The sequence below is a fragment of the Gigantopelta aegis genome, chromosome 4, assembly GCF_016097555.1.
Source record: "Gigantopelta aegis isolate Gae_Host chromosome 4, Gae_host_genome, whole genome shotgun sequence".
Taxonomy (NCBI): domain Eukaryota; kingdom Metazoa; phylum Mollusca; class Gastropoda; order Neomphalida; family Peltospiridae; genus Gigantopelta; species Gigantopelta aegis.
Genome location: NC_054702.1, coordinates 5,636,539 through 5,664,006, shown reverse-complemented (window position 1 = coordinate 5,664,006; position 27,468 = coordinate 5,636,539). Strand labels below are relative to the sequence as shown.

Genomic DNA, 27,468 nt, shown 5'->3' with positions numbered 1-27,468 from the left:
AGGAGTCGGATCCCACCGGTTCCATTCCATTAGCACATTACCAACATCCCTTCTACAGCCAGAGCTTGGCAGTTGTCCACATGCAGTGTCCCATCATTGGTAGACGCGCAATGTAATTATGTAACCTCGCTATGTTAACTGAATATATAAAATAGTACATATAATTCATCTTGATACGATATTCTTGGACAACGTGATACGATATTCTTGGACAACTTGATGAAATTATATACGTTTGGACAATTTGGTAAAACTTAATATTCTTGGACATTTGGTAAAACATATTCTTGGACTACTTGATGCAACAGTTGAAGAAATATTCCTGGAGAAAGTGAAATAGTCTTGGTCAAACTGATGAAATATTCCTCAACCATCATGTAAAAACACCCCAAAAAAGACATATTGTGAAATAAACTGTTGTTGTTTGAAGACTTTTGAATATTTATTTCTGAATTAACGTGTGTATGAAAGCAGACGACATGAAGTTGACGAAGAGTTGTTTCGCGTGTGACCTGTCCAAGTCGGACTCGTTCAGGGACCGGGGCATGGAGTTCGCCGAGAACACCGGCATGAACGGGCTGCCGAACGCTGTTCGTGCCAGAAACATCTTCAGGCGATCGTTCTGGATCGCCATCGTCATCGCGGGATGGGGTGAGTCTTACCGAACCATTTGTATACTAATTTATTGTCCTCTTATATCATTAATTTTAAAACCTTTATTCAAGTGCTTCTTATAATTATTTGATCAGCTTTGATAAGTGCCCACCTGGTTTGTATTATCAATCAGAGATCCAGCATTTTGTAAATTCTAAAACGTCAAAACTGAGTCTGCCGAACACAAATGAACCGAGTCCCGAAAGAGAGCGAGATCTGTATGGGGGTTCGAGGGTATGCTTCCTGGTGTCCTTTGAAATAAAGTTTGCTTCGTTTAAGTTGGAACACATTGATATATTAATCATCGGCTATTGGATGTCAAACATTTGGTAATTCTGGCTCGTAGTCATCAGAGGAAACCCGCTAAAATGTTTCTAATAATGCAGCAAGGGATCTTTTATATGTACCATGCACAAGACAGGATAGCATATACCACGGCCTTTGATATACCAATCGTGGTGCACTGGCTTGAACGAGAACTAGCCCAATAGGCCCACCGACGGAGATCGATCCCAAACCAATCGCGCATCAAGCAAGCGCTTTACCAACTGGCTACGTCCTGCCCTGTGAAATAAAGATGCTTAGGTGCGTTTTCGGGGCAGTTTAGTTTTGTGTGTTGTGGACGATGAATTTTTGGAAAAGTCATTAAAAGGGCATTTCAAGCTGGAGGGAGAGGTTCACACTAGAGGGAGAGGGTCACGGGAACCCTGTAACCCCCCAACCCCCCCCCCCCCGGATCCGTTAATGTCTGTGACAGGTGTTAGTGATGTGTTAGACTGTGATGTTTTAGACTGTGATTCTCATATCACGTATGTTACATGTCCAATGATGCCGTCAAAACTGTCACCGTTGCTGTTTGCTTTGTGGTTTTCTCCCCATTTTTTAATATGTGATGTTTTTTTGAAAATATTAATATAGCCGTATCTAAAAACAGAGCCTGATCCTAATGTAACCTGCATAGCATGTTGCCAGATCAAATTCTAAACATTTCGGATCTCTCTGTTTGATACAATAAAATGTCTACAACCCTTAAACAAAATAAAATAGAGCAATATGAAATACATAAATATTAAATTATGTACAGTTATGTGTTAGTTGTTACAATAAATAAAAACCCCATTGTTATAGTACCTAAAATTAATACTAGAGTTTAGCAATTAAAGTGTGTGATTGGTTCAAACATTCTGCTTAAGTAAACTGGGCCCAATTTGACAACACATCGTCAATTAAATACTGAAATATGACAGCTATCGCATGTAGCTAGTTGAATAAAGATATTTTGAAGACGTATAATATCTTTATATATTGAACAACGCACGGGACGGGAATATTTTATGATATATATTTTTTGCTTGATACAGTTAATTCGGTAAACAGAGCAAAAAAACCCCAACACAACGGGTTTTTTCAAGATAAACTGGGACTGAAAATTACAATCAGGGAGTTGTTCTGATGGACAGACAGCCAGACTCCAACGTTTGGTGTGTGCACACATGCGTCAAATGGTTGATTGATTCACCGATAATCAGTCCATTATTCACACTGAGCTTTACAGCTTATCCGTGTTCACAAAAAACTACAAATACAAACTACAGACTCCGATAAACAAATACACATTTAATACCAACAAATCATACTTGACTCCAGAAATCCTTTTAAAACGGTATGTTTGCCATGGGTAATGTCAGCAAGTGCATTAACTATAGGTTTGTAATCTGCAGACGACACTTAGTAATTAACGATATTGCCCGTAATGAAAACTGCAACAATATGTTAGTTGTTTACCGCGTCCTCCCATGGTTTGTCTCACAGTTAGATGTATATCGGCAGTGATTGATTGGTGTAAACGTGTATTCGATCATGTAAATTGTCCAATACTAGTAACTCACGAGTAATTCACGAGCATATAATGATTTTCTAATGAATTGTTAATGGATTAACCACATCAATGATTGATTTCGCTTGATGTGTTATGTTGAAGAGAAAAAAATAAACATTTACGCAATAACTCGTTTGACGAAAAACAAACAAAATAACACAAAGAGGAAGGGACAGTAAATTAATCGTAAATATTTTCAGCTACAATACTGTCATGCACTCCTTAGTGTATTCAAGTTGTATTTTAAATATTTTCTGCTGCAGTATTGTCATGGACTCCTTAGTATATTGAAGTTGCAACTAATAGGTTTGTTTCTAAATTTGCTTGGAAACGAGAGAGAGTTGAACTGAAACATTAACTCATCGGATGCAATATATCACGCAAGCTTGCAGTCATTCATGTATGAATAGAGAAACGCGAATTTATACAGGGGGCTGTCCCAAGGGTCTCATTTCCCATTATACTGAAACAGCCAAACAACTTTCTACAGAGGAATTAAAAAGTAAAAGTAATAAAGCTAACAATGTAGGAGGAACGTACGGTGATCATTTGAAGATAATAATAATAATAATAATAATAATAATAATGTACATGCGAATTTACCATTTCAACCACATACAATCTAAACTATACACAAATAAGGCCCATTGTCAGAATCACATGCCAATACTGCAAAGTCCGAAATTAAAATACTGTCCGTCCAAACAATGGTGTTGTAAATTGTACTAGACAGACCAAGAACCTCAAACAATTATTATATCCCACTATGTTCAATTCTGTCTCCTTCAAGTCAAATGCAGCTCTTGTGATATTTTAGTGGAAAGATCTAAATTCCATTTTGCAAATGGCAAATCATGCCTTTTACATACAAATATGGATTGTAAGACACCAAATTATGTTAGTATAGATCTTAGATGCAGGGTAGAATTCCTCACACAACATATTAGTGACCCTTCTACTAGAAGCTTATGGGTAAGTCAACACATTGAAACATATGGGAAGGTTAAGTTTGCTATATTGCCATTTTATAAACATGATAGAAAACAAACACTTTATTAAGATCGTGAAACAAAAACTTAACAAACGTTAATATATAAACTATTTTGAATTATATATAGAATTCTAGCAATCGACGCAACCAGCGAAACGTGTGCTTACCAAAACAGGGCAACGGACGATATTTGTGTCCCCTCAAAACCCCCAATAACAACTAAACAAAACAACACCCCCTCTCCCCCCAAAAAACTAACAAAATAAACAAAATAAATAAACAAAAATAAACGAAACAAGAAACAAACAAACAAACAAAAACAAAATAAAACAAAACAAAACAAAACGAAAAACAAACACCCCCCCCAAAAAAAAACCCACCCAAACCAGCCCCCCCTCTCCTCACCCCCCAAAAAAAACCCCCACCAACAACAAAAAACAACAACAACCCAACCCCAAAACAAACAAAACAAAACTAAACAAAACAAAACAAAACAAAAAATATTAACGAAACAACAACAGAAACATACACACAACAACAATACACAGCAAGCACAGCAAACAACCACCAACAAACACACATCTATATTAAAATAAAGTCGAAATACGAAATCGAGGACCACTCACGTTTTTGCGAAGAGTGGACAAAACCAGATGTAGTTGTCAAGCAGTCACTATAATTAATTACTACTTACATTGACTGGACGTATTTCATATCAGTGTGACATCCATTGATTCGTGATTAATAATACTCATGGTATCTAGCTTTTGTTTAGCACGATGATGATGCTGATAACTAGTTTAACGTGCCCATATACCACTAGGGTTTCGAACACGCCCATTCCGAGTCCGACCTTTGATAAGATCGGTGGCCTGACTCGGGATGTGTGTGTGTGTGTGTGTGTGTGTGTGTGTGTGTGTGCGTGTGTGTTTGTTGAAGGGGGGGGGGGGTAGTGTTGAAAATGGGCAAAATTTTGAAAATAGCAATTAGTAAAAAGTTAATAGAATAAAATAAAATAAATTAGAAGACAAAAAAAAACAAAAAATGACTGCTCGACCGAATATTTATATAATTTGGAGCATTTTGAAGGACAGACCAAAAATAAATAAGAGAAAGAAGAGAGGATCGGACTATTTAATAATATTTTTAAAAAGAAGTAATTTCGACATAAAAGTTTGAAGGATGGTCTAAATGTTTAAAGTCCGATCTATATGTCCACGTGGGTGGCCTCGTTACGGCCGTTAGGGTGTGCTACGGCGAACTGATGAGCGGAGAACCGGCAAAGGCGGGGATGAAGTGCTTCCATCTCTGGACGGCGAGGATGGTTATGGCACTCCGGGTAGTCGTTGCCGAAAAGGGCATTGACAATCCGGTGGATGGTGTGGCTATCCATCTCTCTAACTAGGACCGCTTGTCAGTAGACTCCTTCTCGGCGCTGAGTTAGTACCAACCCCATCTTGCCGACTGTAGACTTGATGGTGTGTAGCTCGTAAGCGCTTCCATCAGGTAGTTGTTTCATTTACTGGCGACATTTAAGCGTCATATTACTTGTTTCCCAGGAATGACGGTGTGGCAGGTGTCGGAGCTGGTTACCAAGTACTACAGCTACCCCGTCAACACCGACCTCACCCTCATCTACAACTACAGCATGCAGTTCCCCGCCGTCAGTTTCTGCAACATCAACCCCATCAGGCTATCCTCGGTGTACCTCGACCAAAATATCAGTTCCTTGCTGAAGGTAAGTCCAGTTACCATACCATAGTCCAGTTCGTGATATTCTGTAGTCCAAATTGTACTGTAGTCCAGTTCGTAATTTATAATATTTTAATGCGTGACATAGCTATAGCCCAGTTCGTGATGTACCGTAGTTATATTTGTACTGTAGTCTAATACGTAATTTATAATATTTCAATCGTGATATAGTTATAGCCCAGTTCGTGATGTACCGTAGTCATATTTGTACTGTAGTCTAATTCGTAATTTGTAATATTTCAATTCGTGATATAGTTATAGCCCAGTTCGTGATGTACCGTAGTTATATTTGTACTGTAGTCTAATTCGTAATTTGTAACATTTCAATTCGTGAAATACTGCAGTCCAATACGTAGTGTATCATAATCCAATTTGTAATGTAGTCCAGTTCATGAGGTATTATAGTTTAATTCGTAAAATATTATAGTCCAATTCGTGGTGTATCATATTCCAGTTTATACTGTAATCCAGTTCGTAAGGTATAATATTGTAACTCGTAAAATATTGGATTCCAACTCGTAAATTAAAATACGCCAGCTCATGGCACACTGTAGTGCAGTTCGTAATTTATAATAGTCCAGTTCACGATACACTGCAGTCCAACTCGTTACTTGCTATAGTCCATGTTGTAATTTATTAACTTAATATAGTCCCACTCATGATTTACTATAATTATTGTCGTAATTTATTAACGCAATATAGTCAAACTCATGACTTTCTATAGTCCATATCATAATGTATTAAAGTAATATAGTCAAACTCGTGATTTAGTACAGTCCATGTCGTAACTTATTAACGTAATATAGTCAAACTCGTGATTTACTAAAGTCCATGTCGTAATTTAAGCTAAGCAATATTCCTTGAATATGACCAAAAAAATAAATAAAACTAAGATATACACACATTATACTGTAAGATATCAGGGACGGCGCAGACTAGTGCCACAGATAAAGAAAAAAGACCAGCCACGGGAGTGTTGTACAACATCTGTGTTACGCATCCAACAGCCAAGACTAAATGTTTTGTTTTGTTTTAAATACGTGTCGAACGATTAATGCTGCTCTGTTGGTACAGCTATTTGATTATTAGAGAAAACAGCACGGCATCCTCTTGAGACGTATGTCTGCATAACAGAGGTCGGTTAGAACTAAAATAATTTGAAAGAAAATTAAAGTGATATCTTAAAATGGAAGACGCTAGTTTCATCCCGTGAAAATAGACACTACGTCTGGATAATCTACAAGCCTTAAAGGGACATTCCTGAATGAATGAATGAATGAATGTTTAACGACATCCCAGCACGAAAAATACATCGGCCATTGGGTGTCAAACTATGGTAATGCAAACAAATAGGGTGATGATCAACATCAATATAAAAATTCAAGATTTAAATAAAAACAGTGTAAAGAACTGTGCAAAAATACAAATATCACAGATAGATACTGACTTTTACTCAAAATTTCAATTTGTGTTGTATTGGCCATTCTCAAAGAGAATGTTACACCCCTGCACCACGGTGAAGTTATACACGCGCAGGGGTTTCCAAGAGAATGTTACACCCCCGCACCACGGTGAGGTTATAGCACGCGCAGGGGGGACATTCCTGAGTTTGCTGCAATTTTTAGATGTTATTGACCAACAAAGACTTTTTAACGATTGTAATTACATAAAAATATTAGTGGCTGTATATTAAACGTGTTTCTGATCATTCTAATATTTGTACTAGGTTAAATTTCATTTCTTTCCTAAAAAACATTTTTCATACGTACGAAATTATTTGAAGACAAAATCCAGTTTGGCCTTCTTACAAATATTAAGACGACCAGAAACACATTGATTATACAGACACTGATATTCTAAACAAGAAAATGTATTCTATATTAAGTTTCAGATCGCAGTTCTGTGAAATATTGACTATACATGTACTATATTTAAATTACATAATTGTTGTTGTTTTACCTATGCTTTTATTAAATGTACTGAGCCTTTAAGTTTGTCTTTTCCTGGTCACTAACAGGTTGGATTCACGACAGCGGTAAGTTGACTGTAACAATTGATGTCGCAATTTACTGTATGTGTTCAAATTACCGTTGTTTTCTTTATGATGTGTTTCAAATCAGTGAATTTATTTGAAATTGGCGATTGTATAAACTTCACGTAAAAAAGAAAAGACTTTAGTATGAAATCGGAAAGAGTATCCCATTGCGTGACAATATCCGGTTTTCTTTCATTATCTGTATGGTCCCGTGCCATATGACCTCAATTAAAAGGTATTGTGCGTCGTTAAATAATGCTTCATGCCGTGTAGTGTCACACTGGCAGTCTGCTAGGCCCAGCCCTGTTTAACAATATCATGCTTTGTGCATTAGAAGCAATCACAACAGGTCCAACATGTACAAACAATAATCTCGATGTCTTTTCCCACCTCAGTGTGGTAATTTGTAAAATATCCCTGGCCACAGACGGGATGCGGTTTAACTTTGAAAAATAAACGATAAATAGTTTTACGGCTTTAGTGAACTGTCCTTTGAATGTTGTAATAAACATACATACAAATTTAACCACTCTCCTATGTGTACCTGCTTGTCTGTCTTTGTGTCTGTCTCTGTCTCTGACTCTCTGTCTCTGTCTCTGTCTCTCTCTCTCTCTCTCTCTCTCTCTCTCTCTCTCTCTCTCTCTCTCTCTCTCTCTCTCTCTCTCTCTCTCTCTCTCTCTGCTTCTTTATGTGTGTCCGTACGTCTATCCCACACTCTTTCAACCACTCCAAGTCCGTGCGTTGATTTGTATGTCTGATGACGTTTTTGCTTTGTTTTCCCATCACTTCATCCCGCTTTGTGTTCGTGTTGTGGGACGGAGACTTATTTGCAAAGCTCTCTTAATCTCCCTTATAGGTATTACTAAACCAAATAACTTCCGGCTGGGTCAAAGTTCGAGGTGCACCCAACTATTGATAGAGAAATTAACACCACAAGTCCTGTGGTTAGTCATAAATGTTAGTGTGTTGGGTGTTTAAAAAAATAGTTTTATCTGGACAAAAAATGTATGCAATTTTTTTCATCTCGTACCATTGCGTCAATTAGCCTTGTGCTTGAAACATGTATTGCGTACCTGTAAAAAAAAAAGTACAATTTGTTTTTGCGGAACTAGGGTAGTTATAGACGCTACCCGTTATCTCTGAAATGAGCAGCTTCACCCACAATTTTGTCTGATTCACTTTAAGGGTGAGGGGTGGTAGTATTTATATCTGTGGTGTTTATGTCGATTGATATGCTTTAGGTAGGAGTTTTAGCCTTATAGGTTATTATTGTCGTCTATGGGATTTTATTTGGTGGTATACACCCTAAACAACACGACATCGTCATTGCATGTCGTTTTGCATTCCCAGGTTCCAGTTTTACATTTAGCGATTTTAGCGCTATGGTCAACAATCAATCAATTTATTTACCACAGCTGTAATCAACCTTTCGCTGAAACAGAATATATACATTTCGCAAGAAATAGTCACAGTATGAAATAGCATAAACTCAAAACAATTTGAGTATGTGTATAACAGAGGAGAAACACGGATTGCCATGCTAAAATCAGCCGACGTTGCATGATCAGATCTGATTGACGTAGAGAAAGAAACCAAAGTTTTGAAAGTCTTGCTGGTTACCATTATTTCTTGAAGATTGGAACAGCTGATATTGTACTCAGCTTGAGCAACTGATATCAGTAGCGACAGCCACGCCACAGACGTTTAGCAGTTGCTACAATATTTTAATATACTAAAACCACCTACACCTAAAGTCACTGATTTCGATAGTAGAACATAGTTGATTTTAGCGCTAAAATCGCTTCGTGAAACGCAGCTCTGTGATTAAGTTGTATTTATTGTTCATCACGTGTTTTCTCTGTATCCAGGACACCAGCCCTCCCTCTTCGTCACAGCCAGCGAACGTGACCACGTGGGATGACAAGATCGGCGCAGGTTACTACATGGAGAAGAACGAGATGGTGTCCACCGAACAGAACTTTCTGTCGTACTTCGCCGCGGCAGATGCCTCTGTCAGAGAACGCATGGGCCATAACATAACGTGGATGCTTCTTGACTGTACATTCGGAGATTTTCGTTGTTCTCCGGGGTAAGAATAACGCAATTCGGAGGTTTCTGTTGTTCTCCGGGGTAAGAATAATGTCATTCGAATGGTTCCGCTGTTCTCCGAGGTAATAATAAAGTAATTCGGAGGTTTCTATTGTTCTCCGATGTAAGAATAACGTAATTCAGAGGTTTCCGTTGTTCTCCTGGGTAAGAATAAAATAATTCGATACTTACCAAAATTCAGCTATGGTAGGGATAGCGGATTCTTCCAAGAAACAGAAAAACATATTTTGTAACAAAAAAATACCACGGAATTTGATACACCAGTCGAGAGATACTGTATGGAATGTGGAATAACCTGAGTCTGTTGAGGGCGATCGACCCTGGAACCCACCGCACCTCAGTCGAGCGCTCTACCACTAAGCTACATCTAGCCCATCATATTTAATGGCTGCATATGGATTGCACTTTTTTATACAATGTATTAGTCTGGTTTCTTCCATGTTTATTTTGTTTGCAGAAACTTCACTTATTTTTCTAACGCCAAACACGGAAACTGCTACACATTTAATGCCGGCAAGCAGACTGAAATAAGAACGACGAAGAAAACCGGACCAACATATGGTAACAGTTATCTACCACTACAACGACATGCACTATCTCATACACAACATTCAGTACTATGACAACTACAACCACTACTCCCAGCATCTTCCCCTACAACGACATTCACCATCTCATCCACAACATTCTGTACTAAAGTTTGATTTGTTTAACGACACCACTAGTGCCCAATGATTTATTAATCGTCGGCTATTGGATGTAAAATATTTGGTAATTTTGACATTGTCAGAGGAAACCCGCTACATTTTTAATCATCGGCTATTAGATGTCAAACATTTAGTCATTTTGACATTGACAGAGGGAACCAGGTACATTTTTTCATTAGTAGCAAGGGATATTTTAAATCTCATAGACAGGATAGCACATACCATGGACTTTGATGTACCAGTCGTGGTGCACTGGCTGTAATGAGAAATAGCCCGATGAGCCCGCTGACGTGGATGCATCCTAGACCGACGCGCATCAGGCGTGCACTTTACCACTGGGTTACGTCCCGCTCCATACTGAGTACTATGCCAGCCACAACTGTAACAAAACACATCTAATAATACAACCTAAATATCTGCTAACAATATCTAATAAATAGGAAACAATAGTATATCCCACGCGCCACCCCCCGCCCAAAAAAAAAAAAAAAAATAATAATAATAACAATAAAATAAAATACAGTAGAAAAAACTACAAAAAACAACAACATCAACAACCAACACATTACACATTACACATACATACACATACAAACATTACAGACTGATGCACATACAACTGTGAAATGTCCCACATGTATACGCACACACTTATATAGTTAGACACATACGTACACACTTACAAATATACATGTATATACAGGAAAACTCGCATACTCGTAAACATACACGAATATACGTAAACACAATTTGAAGCCTATTTATACGTTAATTTGAGCATTAAGCTGTAGCAGGTCAGTTTTGTATGTCTGATTCACAACAACATGTTCCCACTAGAGCGTTACATTTCAATCTGAACTTCGACTAACTTAACTGACGAGTTGTCCTCCATGTTACATCAAATTAAGTCAACAGAACAGGATGTATGTAACAGTCTACAGAACATTTCCATTATAAACAAACGTTAATGGCAAATACTACAGTACAGGCATGGCGGAAGCAAGTAGACATTGGGGGGGGGGGGGGCTGACTGAGATTGAGGGCGCAAAGCAAAGTTTATAGGGGGATTCGGGGGGTATGCTACTCCGTAAACGTTTGCAATTTCCTGTATTGTACAAGTAAAATTGATCTCTGTCTTAAGATTTGCTACGAATAATATGTTTTATTCCTCCTTGCCTGCAATAAAAATAAGCCACTGTTTGCAGGTCTAACCCTGGAGCTGTACATTGAACACGGTGAATATATAGCCGACCTATCGCCTGATGCTGGTATCAAACTGGTCATTCACAACCAGAGTTACATGCCCTTCCCGGAAGATGACGGTTTTGTGGTGGCTCCAGGCACGAAGACAGCGATAGGGTTAACTTTGGTGAGTCACTTGGATACTGCGAGAATTGAAAACAGATTCTATCTTGCAAAAGAAATCGCATGTTATATGAAACTGCTATTGAACCGAATTTACAAAAACTGTTTTTATTTAAAACCGGCCTAGGTGGTGTCGTGGTTAAGCCATCGGATATAAGGCTGGTAGGTACAGGGTTCGTAGCCCGGTACCGGCTGAAATCCAGAGCGAGTTTTAACGACTCAATGGCTAAGTGCAAGACCACTACACCCTCTTCTGTTTCACTGTCCTGGACAGACAGCCCTGATAGCTGAGGTGTGTGCCTAGGACAGCGTGCTTGAACCTTAATTGTATATAAGCACGAAAATAAGTTGAACTGAAATGTTTAACTACATACCTTTACAATGCTTAAACACCAGGATCCAGTTGTTCAAACGTTGGTCAACTTAACCAGAGGTTAACACAAATGTTTAACTGCATACCTTTACAATGCTTAAACACCAGGAGCCAGTTGTTCAAACGTTGGTCAACTTAACCAGAGGTTAACAGAAATGTTTAACTACATACCTTTACAATGCTTATACACCAGGAGCCAGTTGTTCAAACGTTGGTCAACTTAACCAGAGGTTAACAGAAAATGTGTAACTACATACCTTTACAATGCTTAAACATCAGGAGCCAGTTGTTCAAACGTTGGTCAACTTAACCAGAGGTTAACAGAAATGTTCAAAACCATGGACTGATTCAGTACAAATAATACTTGAAAACATATGTTAAAACTTGATCTAGAACAACCAGAGGTTAACAGAAATGTTCAAAACCATGGACTGATTCAGTACAAATAATATTTGAAAACATATGTTAAAACTTGATCTAGAACAACCAGAGGTTAACAGAAATGTTCAAAACCATGGACTGATTCAGTACAAATAATAATTGAAAACATATGTTAAAACTTGATCTAGAACAACCAAAGGTATCCATACGCTATCAAGTTTAACATTTATTTTGTATTTTTGCAAAAATAATTAAAGGGAAAATACTAGACTTTTTTTTTTTTTTTTTTTTTTTTTATTTAATGACGCACTCAACACATTTTTATTTTACGGTTATATGGCGTCAGACATATGGTTAAGGACCACACAGATTTTGAGAGGAAACCCGCTGTCGCCACTACATGGGCTACTCTTCCGATTGGCAGCAAGGGATCTTTTATTTGCGCTTCCCACAGGCAGGATAGCACAAACCATGGCCTTTGTTGAACCAGTTATGGATCACTGGTCGGTGCAAGTGGTTTACACCTACCCATTGAGCCTTGCGGAGCACTCACTCAGGGTTTGGAGTCGGTATCTGGATTAAAAATCCCATGCCTCGACTGGGATCCGAACCCATTACCTACCAGCCTGTAGACCGATGGCCTGCCACGACGCCACCGAGGCCGGTAAATACTAGACTAACCTAAGTTTAAATTAACCATGCTTTGAACAACTGAGTCCAGGCTTTAGGAAAATCGAGCTTTGTGAATCTGATGAATAATATTTATTTGGTGTTTTGTACATTTAAAACTAAACCCTGTTACCAGGCTTATGTTCTGTCAGCTGACTTGCGTTAAACGTTTGCAAACTATTTTGACTGATTCTTAAAGTGGTCATTCGCTTTAATCTGTAGCGAACCAAACAGTCTGGGCAAGCGTTACCGAGAAATGACAGCCTGGACTTACCCCAGAGTTCCTCAACATCAAATAGTTATGGGTAGATTATTGGCAAACAATTTTAGTCCGGGCCAAATTTGGTTCGGACCAAAAGTTCGCATTTACAACTTTTCTGGTCTGACACATGTACGCAAAATTGTGACGTAACGAACTTAAAGTATCGGCCACCCTCTATAAATAATAAAAAACGTTTTATTTGGTTGTAAGTTTTTGTAGGCATATTGTTAATAAAATAATCTTTGGCAGAAAGTCGCTGTTGCACAACTTTGATAGAGCGTTTTTTAATGAATGAGATTTACCTGCGATTGTCTTACAGGTGGACTTGAAACGAGCGCAGCCGCCATACGGGAACTGCCAGGTGTACACATCCGCGACTAACCACCTCGTCAACATGTGGGCAGACGAACCAGGCCTAGATATTGGATACTCTGACAGGGTAAGTCAAAACTCTAAAAGCATAAAACTCACAGGGTAAGTCAAAACTCTAAAAACATAAAACTCACAGGGTAAGTCAAAACTCTGAAAACATAAAACTCACAGGGTAAGTCACAACTCTAAAAGCATAAAACTCACAGGATAAGTCACAACTCTAAAAACATAAAACTCACAAGGTAAGTCACAACTCTAAAAGCATAAAACCCACAGGGTAAGTCACAACTCTAAAAGCATAAAACTCACAGGGTAAGTCGTAACTTAAAAGCATAAAACTCACAGGGTAAGTCACAACTCTAAAAACATAAAACCCACAGGGTAAGTCACAACTCTAAAAGCATAAAACCCACAGGGTAAGTCACAACTCTAAAAGCATAAAACTCACAGGGTAAGTCACAACTTAAAAGCATAAAACTCACAGGGTAAGTCACAACTCTAAAAGCATAAAACTCACAGGGTAGTGTCACAACTCTAAGGGCATAATTAAAAACTCATAGGATAAGTCACAACTCTAAAAAGATAATTCAAAACTCACAGGGTACGTTACAACTCTGAAAGGATAATGGAAGGATCCAGCTAAATATGTAGGGCGCTTGCCTGAGGTGGTGTGGTCGCAGGATCGAACCTGCTCGGTGGACTCGATCTCTAACTGGTTTCCCGTTCCCACCAGTACCCAACGACTGGCATATCAAAGGCCGTGGTATATGCTGACTAGTGTGGGATGGTACATATAAAGTATCCCTAGCTGCTAATGGAAAAATGTAGCAGATTTCCTTTGAAGAATACGAGTTAAAATGACCAAAGGTTTAACATCCAATAACCGATGAGTAATTAATCAATGTGCTCTAGTGGTGTTGTTAAACAAAACAAACTTTAATTAAAATGATAATACAAAACCCACGAGGTAGGTCACAACTAACGGGGTAAGTAGCAAAACTCTCATTGTTAACTAAAACCCCACAGGATAAAGAGAAAACATACAAGGTAAGTAACAAAACTCAAAACCCACAGCGCCAGTCGAAACATTTCGGGGATAAGTAGCAAAACTCAAAACCCACAGCGCCAGTCGAAACATTTCGGGGATAAGTAGCAAAACTCAAAACCCACAGCGCCAGTCGAAACATTTCGGGGATAAGTAGCAACACTCACATTGTTACTCAAGACTCGGGGAATAAATAAAAAGCTTACAGGTTAACAGGTAAAACGTATTGCGTAAATCAAAACTCCCAGAGAAAGTAGATAGAAGATAAGTGAAAACTCACAGAATAATTCGATAATTCGACAAGGTAAGTAACAGACTCACGGGGTCTCTTTAGTTAAAGCTGTTCATTTGTTCAGTGAAAGAAGACCTGTTTTATTCCTACTAACGTGAAGGCAGGTTACGAGACCTGCATCTGACCCCTCTAAAGGAAAACTAACCCTGGTGGCTGAATTATGGTGTGATTGAACATTACAGAAGCTGCCATTGTCTGCGTGTACAGGAACATGTAGTTTTAGGAATGAAATGTTTTATTTAACAACGCACTCAACACATTCTAATTACGGTTATATGGCATCGGACATATGGTTAACAACCACCCAAATATTGAGAGAGAAACCCCGCTGTCGCCACTTCATGGGCTACTCTTTTCGATTAGCAGCAAGGAATCTATAATATGCACCATCCCACAGACAGGATAGTACACACCACGGTCTTTGTTACACCAATTGTGGAGCACTGGTTGGAACGAGAAATAGCCCAATGGGCCCACCGACGGGTCTATCGCGCATCAGGCGAGTGCTGTGCCACTGGGCTACTTCCCGCCCCCGTATAGTTTTAGAGACCGGAAATGTGGTTTACATCATCTATTTATGCCGTGTTGTATACAAGTTGTATATAAAAATGCATTTTATAGTTAAGTGGTATTTACAGGGTAAGAATAATTATATAAAATTTGTATGTTTATTTGATATGAAAGTTATAGAATATTCAATAATTTGGCGAGAAATAAACTTAGCTGTTTTTGGCACGCTTAGACATATGTGAGATGTGGAATATAGCGTTGAATATTAATAATACCAGACACAGAGCGGCGATTGAACAAGGGTGGAGTTGGGTGAGGTGAGGAACACGGGAAATAGAGAGGGATGTTAGCTTTTAGTAGCGCACGCTTCGACATATAAAAAAAAGAAGTTAACTACAATTCCTGTAAGTGTCACTAAGCATAACACATAGGTTGGAAATAGCAACCACCGTGCGTCAACAGGGAACCGATGAATTGGCATATAACTCCATAGTGAATAACGTTATAACTTGTACAATAACATATTATTAAGTTTTAAATCCATACCAACTCGCATAACATTTTTTTTTTTTTAATTTTTTTTTGTTTTTTGTGCAAAACATCTCTGTTAATAAAGACGTTTCTTAACAAATTTGATTCAGGGATGAAAAAGCACGCACAATTGTAACTGTTGTACTACATTATCGAGTTTTGTTTTAATAGTAACAATTCTGCTTACCTTGGCTGTTCCAGCATTTTGTCTTCACCCCTGTATTGAAAGTGAAATTCAATCTACAGGATTCCTAGTCTGGAGCTCCACGCGGTAAGACGTGTTTGTTTCGCCTGTGCACAATGCACGTGCTTTCGTGTGCTCGACTTGGGGGTCCTTTATTTCGTTGTTTTTGTCAGCGAAATGAAGTTTTCTACTGGGATGTATGCGGCCATTGGAACTGATTGAACGCTGGAACGCTTCTCATTTCGACAGCCTGCACCACCAGGTTGGATTCTTTTTTAGCGAGATTCCTTGCCTCCACGTCATTTCTCCGTCTGACTGTCGACTTGTTTTTTTCGTGACTCGTATGACGGCCATTCTGCAGAACGCCACGGTTGTTCGCGTTTAGTCTCTACATGTCCGAGCCTGTCCTAGCAGCACTGGAAGATTGACCGCCCCACTCTAAGAAGAAATAGGAAGCGGGGTCGGCCCCTACTACTCTTTTTCTAGACTTTACTTTGCTTTATTGTGATACCATCTCGTATCCTCCGGAGTCGGGCCCGTCTGCACCACAATACCAACCCATGACGACTGGACTATACCCTAGTCTGATACTCTCTCTCGTTCAGACGGATCCGGCTTCTCAAGATCTGTATTTCAGCACAGCACTACACCTTCAACGTCTATCGACTGTCAATCTAGGGGTTTTCTTGACGGGATGCAACCCATCTCGTCCCTTTAAGCTGTGCACCCAAACGGCCTTAACGAGGCCACTCGCGTGGACATATCGATCGGACTTTAAACTTTTAGATCTGCGTTCAAACTTTTATGTAGAAATTACTTCTTTTTTTAAAAATATTATTAAATAGTCCGATCCTCTCTTCTTTCTCTTATTTAATTTTGGACTGTCCTTCTAAAATGCTCTAAATTATATAAATATTCGGCCGAGCAGTCAATTCTTTTATTTATTTTTGGCTTGTAACCTTTTTATTTTTTTTATTTAATCTATTAGCAATCTACAGAATTTGATGATGTTGATGATGATGATGATGATGATGATGATAACTAGTTTAACGTGCCCATATACCACTAGGGTTTCGAACACGCCATCCCGAGTCCGACGTCCGATAAGATCGGTGGCCTGACTCGGGATGTGGGGGGGGGGGGGGGGGGGGGGGGGGGGGAGTGAGGGGGTAGTGTTGAAAATGGGCAGAATTTTGAAAATAGCAATTAGTAAAAAGGTTAATAGAATAATTTAAAAAAAAAAAAAAAAAATTACAAGCCAAAAATAAAAAAAATTGACTGCTCGGCCGAATATTTATATAATTTGTAGCATTTTAAAAGAACAGTCGAGAGCACAGGCGACAGCGTCCAGCTTCATCGAGAGTTAGCTTGGAAGTCCAGAATTTGATGGTAATTTGTTAAGAAACGTTGTTTTTATTAGCAGCAAGGAATCTTTTATTTGCAGCACCCCCATACAATGACCTTTGTTACACCAGTTGTGTAACGAGAAACGGGATCTGGAACGAGAAATAGCTGAACGGGCTTATTTAGTATAGTTATATGTCAATTCATCGGTTCCCTTTTCACGCAGACGAAGTGGGACCATAAGTGAAATAAATTAATGAAGAAACAAAAACTCTGGTTGGGGCGGGCCCTAGCTCAGTGGGTACAGCGTTCTCCCGAGGTGCTTAGGTCGAAGGATCGATCCCTTTTTGCACATGGAGAAATGTAGTGGGTTTACTCTAAGACTGTGTAAAACGTTACCAAATATTTTACATCCAATAGCTCTAGTGGTGTCGTTAAACAAAACAAACTTGAACGTTTTGTTTGTTTGCAGGCCTGCTTCAAAACGTGCTTTCAGAACAACGTGATCAGCCGGTGTGGCTGTTGTTACGCCTACTACCCGTGCAGCGCCCAGGACTCACTCAAAGACAGCATCAACAGCATTGGTGGGGTAGTGGCGCCCTGCAACGAGTCCAACACCAACACAAGTACGTGTTCAGTTATACATATCTTCGTGCTTATCTCGCATTAAAGTTCAAGCACGCTGTCCTGGGCAGGGCACAAGTAGGTTCAGTTGAAAATGATGTACCAACATCGGTAGTGTAGTGTTAAGCCATCGGACTTAAGGATGGTAGGTACTGGGTTCGCCTCCCACCCTTACACCTACAAAATGGGTAAGTGTAAAGCCACTATAGTCTATACAGACTTCCCTTTCACTAACCACTAACAACTAACCACTAACTCACTGTCCTGGACAGACGGTCCAGATTGATGTGGAGTGTTTCCAGGACAGAGTGCTTGAATCTTAGTTGGATTATAAGCACAGATATAACTATAATGAAGGAAACCAAATGAATGATGATGTAAGTGTTTCTAATACTACCAAATCTAGGAGTCGATATCAATCACGTGTTCATTGTTAAACGTGTTCCAGTATCGAATTTAGCTTAGCTTAGTAACTAGTTTAACGTATCCATATACCACTAGGGTTTCGAACACGCCTATCCCGAGTCCGGCCTCCGATAGGGACAGGGATAACCTATCAAATATGGTCAATTTTGAAATTTTGAATATTACCACCGAAAGTATAAAAGGGGAAAATTGGGGTTAATAAATTTGGATGGGCTGGTCTAAAATTAATAATAATTATTAAACAGTATTCATTAAGCCCATGGGAGGTTAAGAGGAAAGGCTATAGAGTTAGCAAAAGTATTAAAAAAATAAAATAATAATAATAATAATTAAAAAAATAATAATAATTTTGGAAAAGGGCCTGCCAGTCATATTCTAAACTTTGGTGTGACCAGGTGAGGGTCGGGAGGGAGGGGAGTCCGGCCCTAAACAAAACCTAAGGCCAAACCGCCTACGCCTATGGCCCCAAAGAGTGCCATAACTCCCGGCATCCCACAACCTCCACACCCCCCTCCCCCACCCCACACCCCACCGTGTCCAACCGCAGTTCAGTCCAATCCTGGCAGCCTAGTGGTTGTTTAGGAAGTTAGATCCAGTGATGGTTAATTTAGTGGGGAAGGAGAAAGACGTTGGAAAGTTTTGCAGTCGAGCCCACCGGAAGAAGAGAGATGTACCCGGCCGATACACGAAGTAACAGACGTCTCCTCAGATGTCCTCTAAAATAACACGTTTAAGTCATTCAGAAGACGCTGCCAGCACTTTAATCTATAAAACCTAGGGCAGTAGACGAGGTAATATCACTTTAATCTATAAAACCCAGGGCAGTAGACGAGGTAATATCACTTTAATCTATAAAACCCAGGGCAGTAGACGAGGTAATATCACTTTAATCTATAAAACCCAGGGCAGTAGACGAGGTAATATCACTTTAATCTATAAAACCCAGGGCAGTAGACGAGGTAATATCACTTTAATCTATAAAACCCAGGGCAGTAGACGAGGTAATATCACTTTAATCTATAAAACCTAGGGCAGTAGACGAGGTAATATTAACCAAACCACTACTAAAGGCACAGACCCAACACCTGCCCTGTTAAATTACATTAGTTGTTGTTTTTTATTAAAAATATAACATAATTATTAAAATATGGATAAAATACCAAACCAAAATTAAAAAACACATATATTTATATATTTATAACATGCAATTTTCCGGAAGATGGAGGGGATTACTGCCAGATAAGCCCCCCCCCCCCCCCACACACACACACAATACCGAGCAATACACTTACACACTTACATACAACAAACATATAACATATATACACAGCTAAAAGACATGTCCCCATCCAGCCACCATAAAAGTAAAACTGGTAAAGACATAATTTCATTTAAAAATAATAAATAAGTTAAATAATACATTAATAAAAAAACATTGAGTTAAAATCGTTTAAACACAAGACGTGTGGCCAATCGATAATTGTAGCGAGTATGTACACAGCTGTCACCTTTAAAACTTCATTTCTTAATTAATTTAATTTATCCCCCTATTCTTAATTATATTATCCCATTAATTTTAGTTAATATAATCAACGTAACGACTAATAAAAAAATAATAATGATAATAAAAAAAGGGATCAGTTATGCCCATACCAGACGAGTGCTTATCGCAAAAAAAGCGAGTTCTAAGTGGCGCTGTTCGCCGGTGGGTCGTAGCTAACCAATCCAATTAATTTTAAAATTAAATTATTAATTAATTTAATCTATAATTTTAAACATAATATTACTTAAATGTTCCTAATAGTCTCCAACACGTAGGCTATTAAAAGTCTGTCTATTATTGTTTTATATTGTTTATCTTTCGAATTTAGTTGTTAAAGTGCAACCATCTGTACAGGGTAACTGGTGGTAGTTATACGTGTATTGTTTATGTATTGCAGGCCAGTGCATAGAACGTGTGACACTACTTTACACCAACAACGACCTGGGATGTTCAGAAATTTGCAAAACAAGCTGCGAGTGAGTTCTGGATTTTTTCATTTATAAAAATATTCTCTTTTTTTTAAATGTTTTGTTTTCAAAGCATCTGTAAAATTAATAATAATAAAAACATCATATGCAAAAGATTAGAAATAATTACATTTGGGAGTTAAATTAGGTGGGTTTTTTTTAATTAGGTAATACAGAAAGGTGTTCATATTATAAATAACAAGATACAATTCAACATGGACATGTATTTTGAATCGTGTCGGGATGCTCTATCCCCGTTTCTCGAAACGATCACAGCGTACTTCTAGATCTGCTAGATTTGCTTACTATTGTTGAGTTACAATGAATGTTTACAGCGAATATATACAAACGATTGTTTCGTGAAATGGGGTCCAGACATGTAACAATATGAATTACTTTCAGTGAGTTTCTCTTTTCCAGTGAGGTTGTCTACAATGCCAGATATATAACAATACATACAACTATTTCAATGTTTCTCTAATGCAGTGAGGTTGTATATAATAACAAATATGTAACAATACATATAACTATTTCAATATTTTTCTAATACAGTAAGTTTGTCTGTAATGCCAGATATGTGGCAATACATATAACTATTTCAATGTTTCTCTATTATTGTGAGGTTGTCTGTAACGCCAGCTATGTAACGATACGTATGACTATTTCAATGTTTCTCGTTTTCAGTGAGGTTGTCTACAATGCCGAGATCTCCTCATCTCTGTGGCCCTCTAACCCGTTTATGGTAAGACAAGCTTTCTAACCACCAGGCATAGACCGCTTAATGGAACTACACTTATTTTCCATCCAATATATTATTGTAATTGGTTCAACAACATACATATTAACACAACAAATTAAACTAAAATCCAGCTAGATATGCATGGTGTTACTTTTATAAGTCACTGGTTACTGCCTTAATATATCGTCTTTATACACTGTTGTAGTTGGGGGAGAGGGGTGGGGGTGGGGATGGGGTGGGTTGGGTGGGGTGGCGGTCATGGGGGCCGTGAACCCCCAATCACACCTCTTTTGTACCCATCACCTTTTATATTTGCCTGTGTCGTCATAACACGACTCATACTAGTGGACAGTGTGGGTGGTCCCCCCCCCCCATCCTCGTATGGGTGTACCACATCGTAAAACCATCGTTGGTTATGCCATGCTTTGTAGTGGCATCATAGCTTGTGATAGTTTTACGATATCATAACGCTAAGATAGCTTCGCAAATCTGTAAGCAGGCCTTGCCAATGTTGCGAATGTTAGAACGACCAATGCGATATTTAAGAAATAGAGACTACCTCACGAGTAACCGTTAGATACCATTTATCTTACAACGAAAACGTATTTAATGAGCGAGTTGTAAGATAAATGGTATCTAACGGAAACGAATGTATTATTATGTTTCATACATATCCCCCTTCCTCCCCCCCCCCCCCCCCCCCCAACATTTCAACGTATTTTCCAATTAAAACCTGCTTACGGCCTCAACGCATGTAATTAACAAAAGCATAACAGACAAATAAACTATATTTCTAATTAATATATAACTGGAGGGATGTCGATTATATGAAGTAAATTCTGCACAATATGTCCACGTAATTTGATGATCTTTATTCTGTTCACTCCAGGACTCTGTATACGACAAGATATCTAAGAAGGACTGGGGCTTGTGGCAAGCATTTAAAGGATATACTAATGCAGCGAAAAAACAATTCGTGAGGCAAGTATTCATTAATATTGAATGAAGACATGAATGAATGAATGAATGAATGAATGAATGAATGTTTAACAACATACCAGCACAAAAATATATTGGCTATTAGTATTAACAAACAAAAAATGGAGCACAAGTAATTGTGTATATGTCCAAGAATATAAAAATTTAAAGTATGGTGAAAATACAACCAAATTTGAAAATTTAGAATTTGTACACTGTGTTTGATATATTTGGATTGCAGATTGTTTTGATATTTTTAAGTGTAGGTTGTCTTTGTTATTTGTTTTATAGGTTATATTTGATACATTTGTTTTGTAGGTTATGTTTGATTTTTTTAAAAATTGTAGGTTGTTTTTTATATTAGGTTGTGTTTGGTATTTGTATTGTACATTGTGCTTGGTATTTGTATTGTACATTGTGTTTCGTATTTGTATTGTAGATTGTGCTTGGTGTTTGTATTGTAGATTGTGCTTGGTATTTGTATTGAAGATTGTGCTTGGTATTTGTATTGTAGAGTGTGTTTCGTATTTGTATTGTAGAGTGTGTTTCGTATTTGTATTGTAGGTTGTGTTTCGTATTTGTATTGTAGAGTGTGTTTAGTATTTGTATTGTAGGTTGTGTTTAGTATTTGTATTGTAGATTGTACTTGGTATTTGTATTGTAGGTTGTGTTTCGTATTTGTATTGTAGGTTGTGCTTGGTATTTGTATTGTAGATTGTGTTTCGTATTTGTATTGTAGATTGTGTTTGGTATTTGTATTGTAGATTGTGCTTGGTATTTGTATTGTAGATTGTGTTTCGTATTTGTATTGTAGATTGTGTTTCGTATTTGTATTGTAGATTGTGCTTGATATTTGTATTGTAGATTGTGTTTCGTATTTGTATTGTAGATTGTGCTTGGTATTTGTATTGTAGATTGTGCTTGGTATTTGTATTGTAGATTGTGCTTTTGGTTGCCTTTGAGACTACTACTGTAGGTTATTTTTTATTTTTGTATGCAAATTGGGTTTGATATTTGAATTGCTGATTATGTCTGATATTTGCAGTATAGTTACAATCTAGAGCAATTAATTTCTTGTATTATTTATAATACATGCGGGGTTTTTCTTTCTTTTAGGGAGAACGTCCTGAAAGTGGAAGTGTACTACAAAAAACTAAACTTTGAAACCATTGCTCAACAGCCGTCATATGTGGTAAGCTAATCTTTGAAATCATTGCTCAACAGCCGTCATATGTGGTAAGCTAAACTTTGAAAACACCAAACAACAATTGCTTAAAGGAAACATGTCACGTAAACCATATTTGGCACCAACCATGTACAATTAATTATAAATTGAATCACCTAAAAAAAAAAATTATAAAAAATTAATTACTTAAAATATCTCCATAAAAGAACCCCACATACGAGCTCTTAGCGGAAATTGCCGATCTTTAATGAGCAGGGCAATCACGAGGTCCGTGACGTCAGAGACGCGTCCCTTGATCAGAAGCCTTACACTTAAAAGCATTAGTCCGTACCACTCATAAAGAATCTAAGTCTTGCATAGCTTACCAAAACAATGAGTGTTCGTTCGCAAAACGTTTTGCCATATCAATATGAGCTGTTAGTAAATGAAGAAAGACACACATTTACTTACAACAGTGATACTGAAGAAAAAACGGATAGCGAGTCGGAGGGTGGAGAAACTGATGGTGCCAGACCAGACCGGTCGACCAATTTACAGCCCGGAGCCCGAAAGTAACCCGGAGACAAAACCAAAACTCGGATGCTAATGCCGAGGTGTATACTGTTCATATTTAGCATAAAGATACACCTCGATATGATGTATTTAAATATGTAAAAAATATAAATGTAGGACAAACATTTTTTGGGTGTTTTTTTTGTTGAAAATATCGCATTTTTTATGTTCGGGCTGTACATAATGAAATCTGTATGCACAGTGTAAACAAACGCTCTAATTTACGACAAGGCGCTTCACTTTCATTAACCTGACTTGTAAAACAACATAAATGACTTGAGAGTATAATCAACTTTTAAACTAAATATATTTCTATTTGCATCAATAGAACGAAATTGGGTTATAGTATTTTTCTCTCATAAAAAAAGTAGCATATTATTAGGCCTATTGGTAGGGTGCGTTAGAGTAAAAACGACCACTCACGATACCCAAGTGATAATTTTCTTTTCTTTGGTACTACGTAATTGGTCAGTTTTGTAATTTTAGATGGGAAAGTCTACTTAATCAAGGATTTTACAGCATTATTTACAGTAATGAAGCAGGGCGGCTGATAATGTCCATTAACATTGTACTATAGTCGCGACAGGTTACGCCACAATACCCTGTGATCTTAAAAAAACTGGCACGTATTTTGTACGTATGTCTAGACCGTGGTAATCACTTACCTGGTCGATACCCTGCAATATTCACCTGCCAATCAGGAATCACATGTGCAGGCCACGGAAAGAAAGGACCAATTAACTAAAACAACACTCCGATTCTTAAGTCAGCCCGTGGATGAAACATAATAGTTATTTCGACACCGACAGTAGTGGTTTATTTTGTATTGAACTTCGTGTTGCCTTGGGGCTTCGGGCGATGAGGAACGTTTTTGTGACGTATTCCGCCCGAAGATTAAAAACATTATTTAAAATTATTATTGTTTTCTGCACGTTTTTTAAAAACATATTTAAATACATCGTACTGAGATGTATCCTCATGCCAAATCCCATGTTTGTATATGCCATATTTAATTACTTATTGACGTTTCCTTCTTCGGACGGTGAATACAGATTTTGTTATGTAGGCCTACAGCCCTAACATGAAAAATCCTTTTTTTTTCAAAAAAATAAATAAATAAAAAATTATACATTTTTGTTTTAACATATATAAATACATCATGCTGAGGTGTATCTTTGTGCCAAATATGTACAATGTACACCTCGGCATTCGCAACCGAGTACTGTTTTTGTCTCCGGGTAACGTTCGGGCTCCGGGCTGTAAATAGGCTGACACCAAAGTACTATGCGGTGTTGGTGTCCAATCTTTTCTTTTGCGATAAAATACACGCGTCTTTCTTCGGATACAATCCTTTGGAAAACCATAAAAAGACCATCCCGATCGTTTAAACTGTTTATTTTTACACCCAAAGGCCGCGCAGTACGGCACTGTTGGACTGAAAAGATCGTACGCCCCTTACTCCATAATTATATAAACAGTTAACAACAATGGAAGAGTACAGCGGCTCTGACGTCACTTCCCTTTTTTTCCGAACGCTCACGAAGAAATATGCATAAATCGTACTTTGATACTGATTAGCGTAATTTCTTCATTTTAAGTTAACTACACGTATTTTATTGTTATAAAGTTATTTGTATATTATTTTTATATCATTTTTCTTTTAAAATGAGCTATAATATGGTCTCGTGTAATCAAGCGCACCCCACATATACCAATGGCGCAGTCAGAGGTTTATATGGGGCGCCCACTCTACCCATGAGTCGTGCTACAGGTCGTACTAAACCAAATAACTTCCGGCTGGGTCAAAGTTCGAGGTGCACCGAACTTTTAATTGATAAGTTAACACCACAAGTTCTGTGATTGGTGATAAATAGGAGTGTGTTGGTTGTAAAAAAAAATTGTTTCATCTGGGCAAAAAATATATGCAATTTTATTTCATCTAGTACCACTGTGTTATGCTACAGTCACATATCCACCGGGCTCCATACGAATTTTTCTACCTACGGCGGATTTCTAAGATTTTGGGAAATCCGGGGTATCGCAGGGGTCTGCGGCATCTGTGTGTAGCAGTCACATATTCAGCGGGGCCCGTGCGGTGCACTTTGAAGTTTTCTCAACTCCAATCGCGAGGCGCCCGTGTGTAAGCTGCAAGGGTACCGCAGGATAATCCTACGGACGCCGCGCGGCAGTCGAACAGGAGCCGTGAGATACCCATACGATTTTTACACATCGTATGTGGCTCGTACGATGATCTTGGAAATCGTATGGCCCCAGTCGCAATTACCATCAATGTGTTCTAGTGATGTCGTTCAACAAAAACAAACTTTAACTTTTAACTTTCGTTAAATAAAACACCCTTTTCTTTCTTTCTTTCGTTCTTTCTTTCTCGTTTTCTTTCTTACATTGGCCTTGATCTGCGTTTATTAAAGTGTGTTGTGTTTTGTGCCAGACGTAACTACTGAACACTCCCCGAAGTGGCCAGGCTACGCCTACAGCTAAAAGCTGATGGGTAATGACAGGTGTGTGACACGAATAGCCACAAGATACAAGCACTTGTCGCGGTTGAAGACAAAGACTGGGATGTGGGGGTGGACAGTGAAAGAAGTTGAAAGATAGGAGCAGTTGCCTTCTCTTTTCTTTCTTTCTTTCTTTCTTTCTTTGGCCTTGATCTCAGTTTGCTAATATGTGTTTTGTGTGTTTCAGTTGTCCAACCTGCTGGCGGATATCGGCGGTCAGCTGGGATTGTACCTCGGTCTCTCTGTCGTCACGCTGTTCGAGTTCATCGAGCTGTTCGGTGACGTCGTCACCATATTCATGCTCAAAGTCAGGCGTGGCTCGGAGAAAACTCACAAAATCGCCACTACAATCGATAAGGAGTCCACGTTTTGACCTGTGAGAAAAGCGCATAGCAAAATAAATAACAACCCAGAATTGGCTTTTCTTTTTAACCAGTTTCCAGTACGCAGCACCGGAAATGACGCATCGTAAGGACTGACCATGTGTATATGTACATCGCAAGCTATTCTCTTCAATGGATGAAGAGTTTCAAAGGAGAAAACAACAACCAACTAGATTAGAATAACCATTGTCCGCTAGAAACGTTGTACTTAATTACAAGTCACAATGTTTATAATTTTAGAAAACATATTGTTATAAAAATTATGATTAAAATTGTAATAATTATGTTAAATTTTTTTAATCTGATCATAACTCTTTATCATAATTTAAAATTACGATTATATGTATTAAAATCATGAATAGATGTACTAATGTTTGGTTTCCTTGACACATTTGCCGTTTTACCTTTTTAATTAGTTTTTTTCCCCTGTGTTAATATATTTAAAATAAATGAGTTCAATGAATGTCATAGTGTGTGAACCAGATTTTGGACAATATTCGGATGTTGTATGTTCTGAAAGTTCATGTTGATATCGTGGGGATGATTGGTCATTTAGAACACGCGAACTGACCAATGTCATATTTTTTGTTGTTTCCACA

The 27,468-nt window shown here is 38.2% G+C and overlaps 1 protein-coding gene across 2 annotated transcripts; it reads left to right on the top strand.

Annotated features, from left to right (window-relative positions):
• Nucleotides 1-10: 10 nt before the first annotated feature.
• On the top strand, nt 11-27,468 carry LOC121372146 (amiloride-sensitive sodium channel subunit gamma-like). Of its 2 annotated transcripts, XM_041498415.1 has the most exons (13): nt 11-651; nt 5,084-5,262; nt 7,294-7,311; nt 9,180-9,400; nt 9,878-9,981; nt 11,333-11,496; nt 13,497-13,616; nt 17,928-18,081; nt 20,446-20,524; nt 21,200-21,257; nt 22,144-22,235; nt 23,349-23,424; nt 26,674-27,468. In XM_041498415.1, exons 1-13 carry the CDS (start codon nt 465-467, stop codon nt 26,857-26,859), a joined length of 1,638 nt encoding a protein of 545 aa, XP_041354349.1. In that variant the 5' UTR covers nt 11-464; the 3' UTR covers nt 26,860-27,468. The 2 variants fall into 2 exon arrangements, with proteins under 2 accessions (XP_041354349.1, XP_041354351.1); XM_041498417.1 differs by lacking the exon at nt 7,294-7,311.

Excerpts from the sequence above, each read along its gene's own strand:
- LOC121372146 (XM_041498415.1), top strand. The coding sequence starts at position 465 with ATGAAAGCAGACGACATGAAGTTGACGAAGAGTTGTTTCGCGTGTGAC. Across the intron at positions 18,082-20,445 it reads CGAGTCCAACACCAACACAA|GCCAGTGCATAGAACGTGTG; the intron begins GTACGTGTTCAG and ends TATGTATTGCAG. Across the intron at positions 22,236-23,348 it reads GCGAAAAAACAATTCGTGAG|GGAGAACGTCCTGAAAGTGG; the intron begins GCAAGTATTCAT and ends TCTTTCTTTTAG.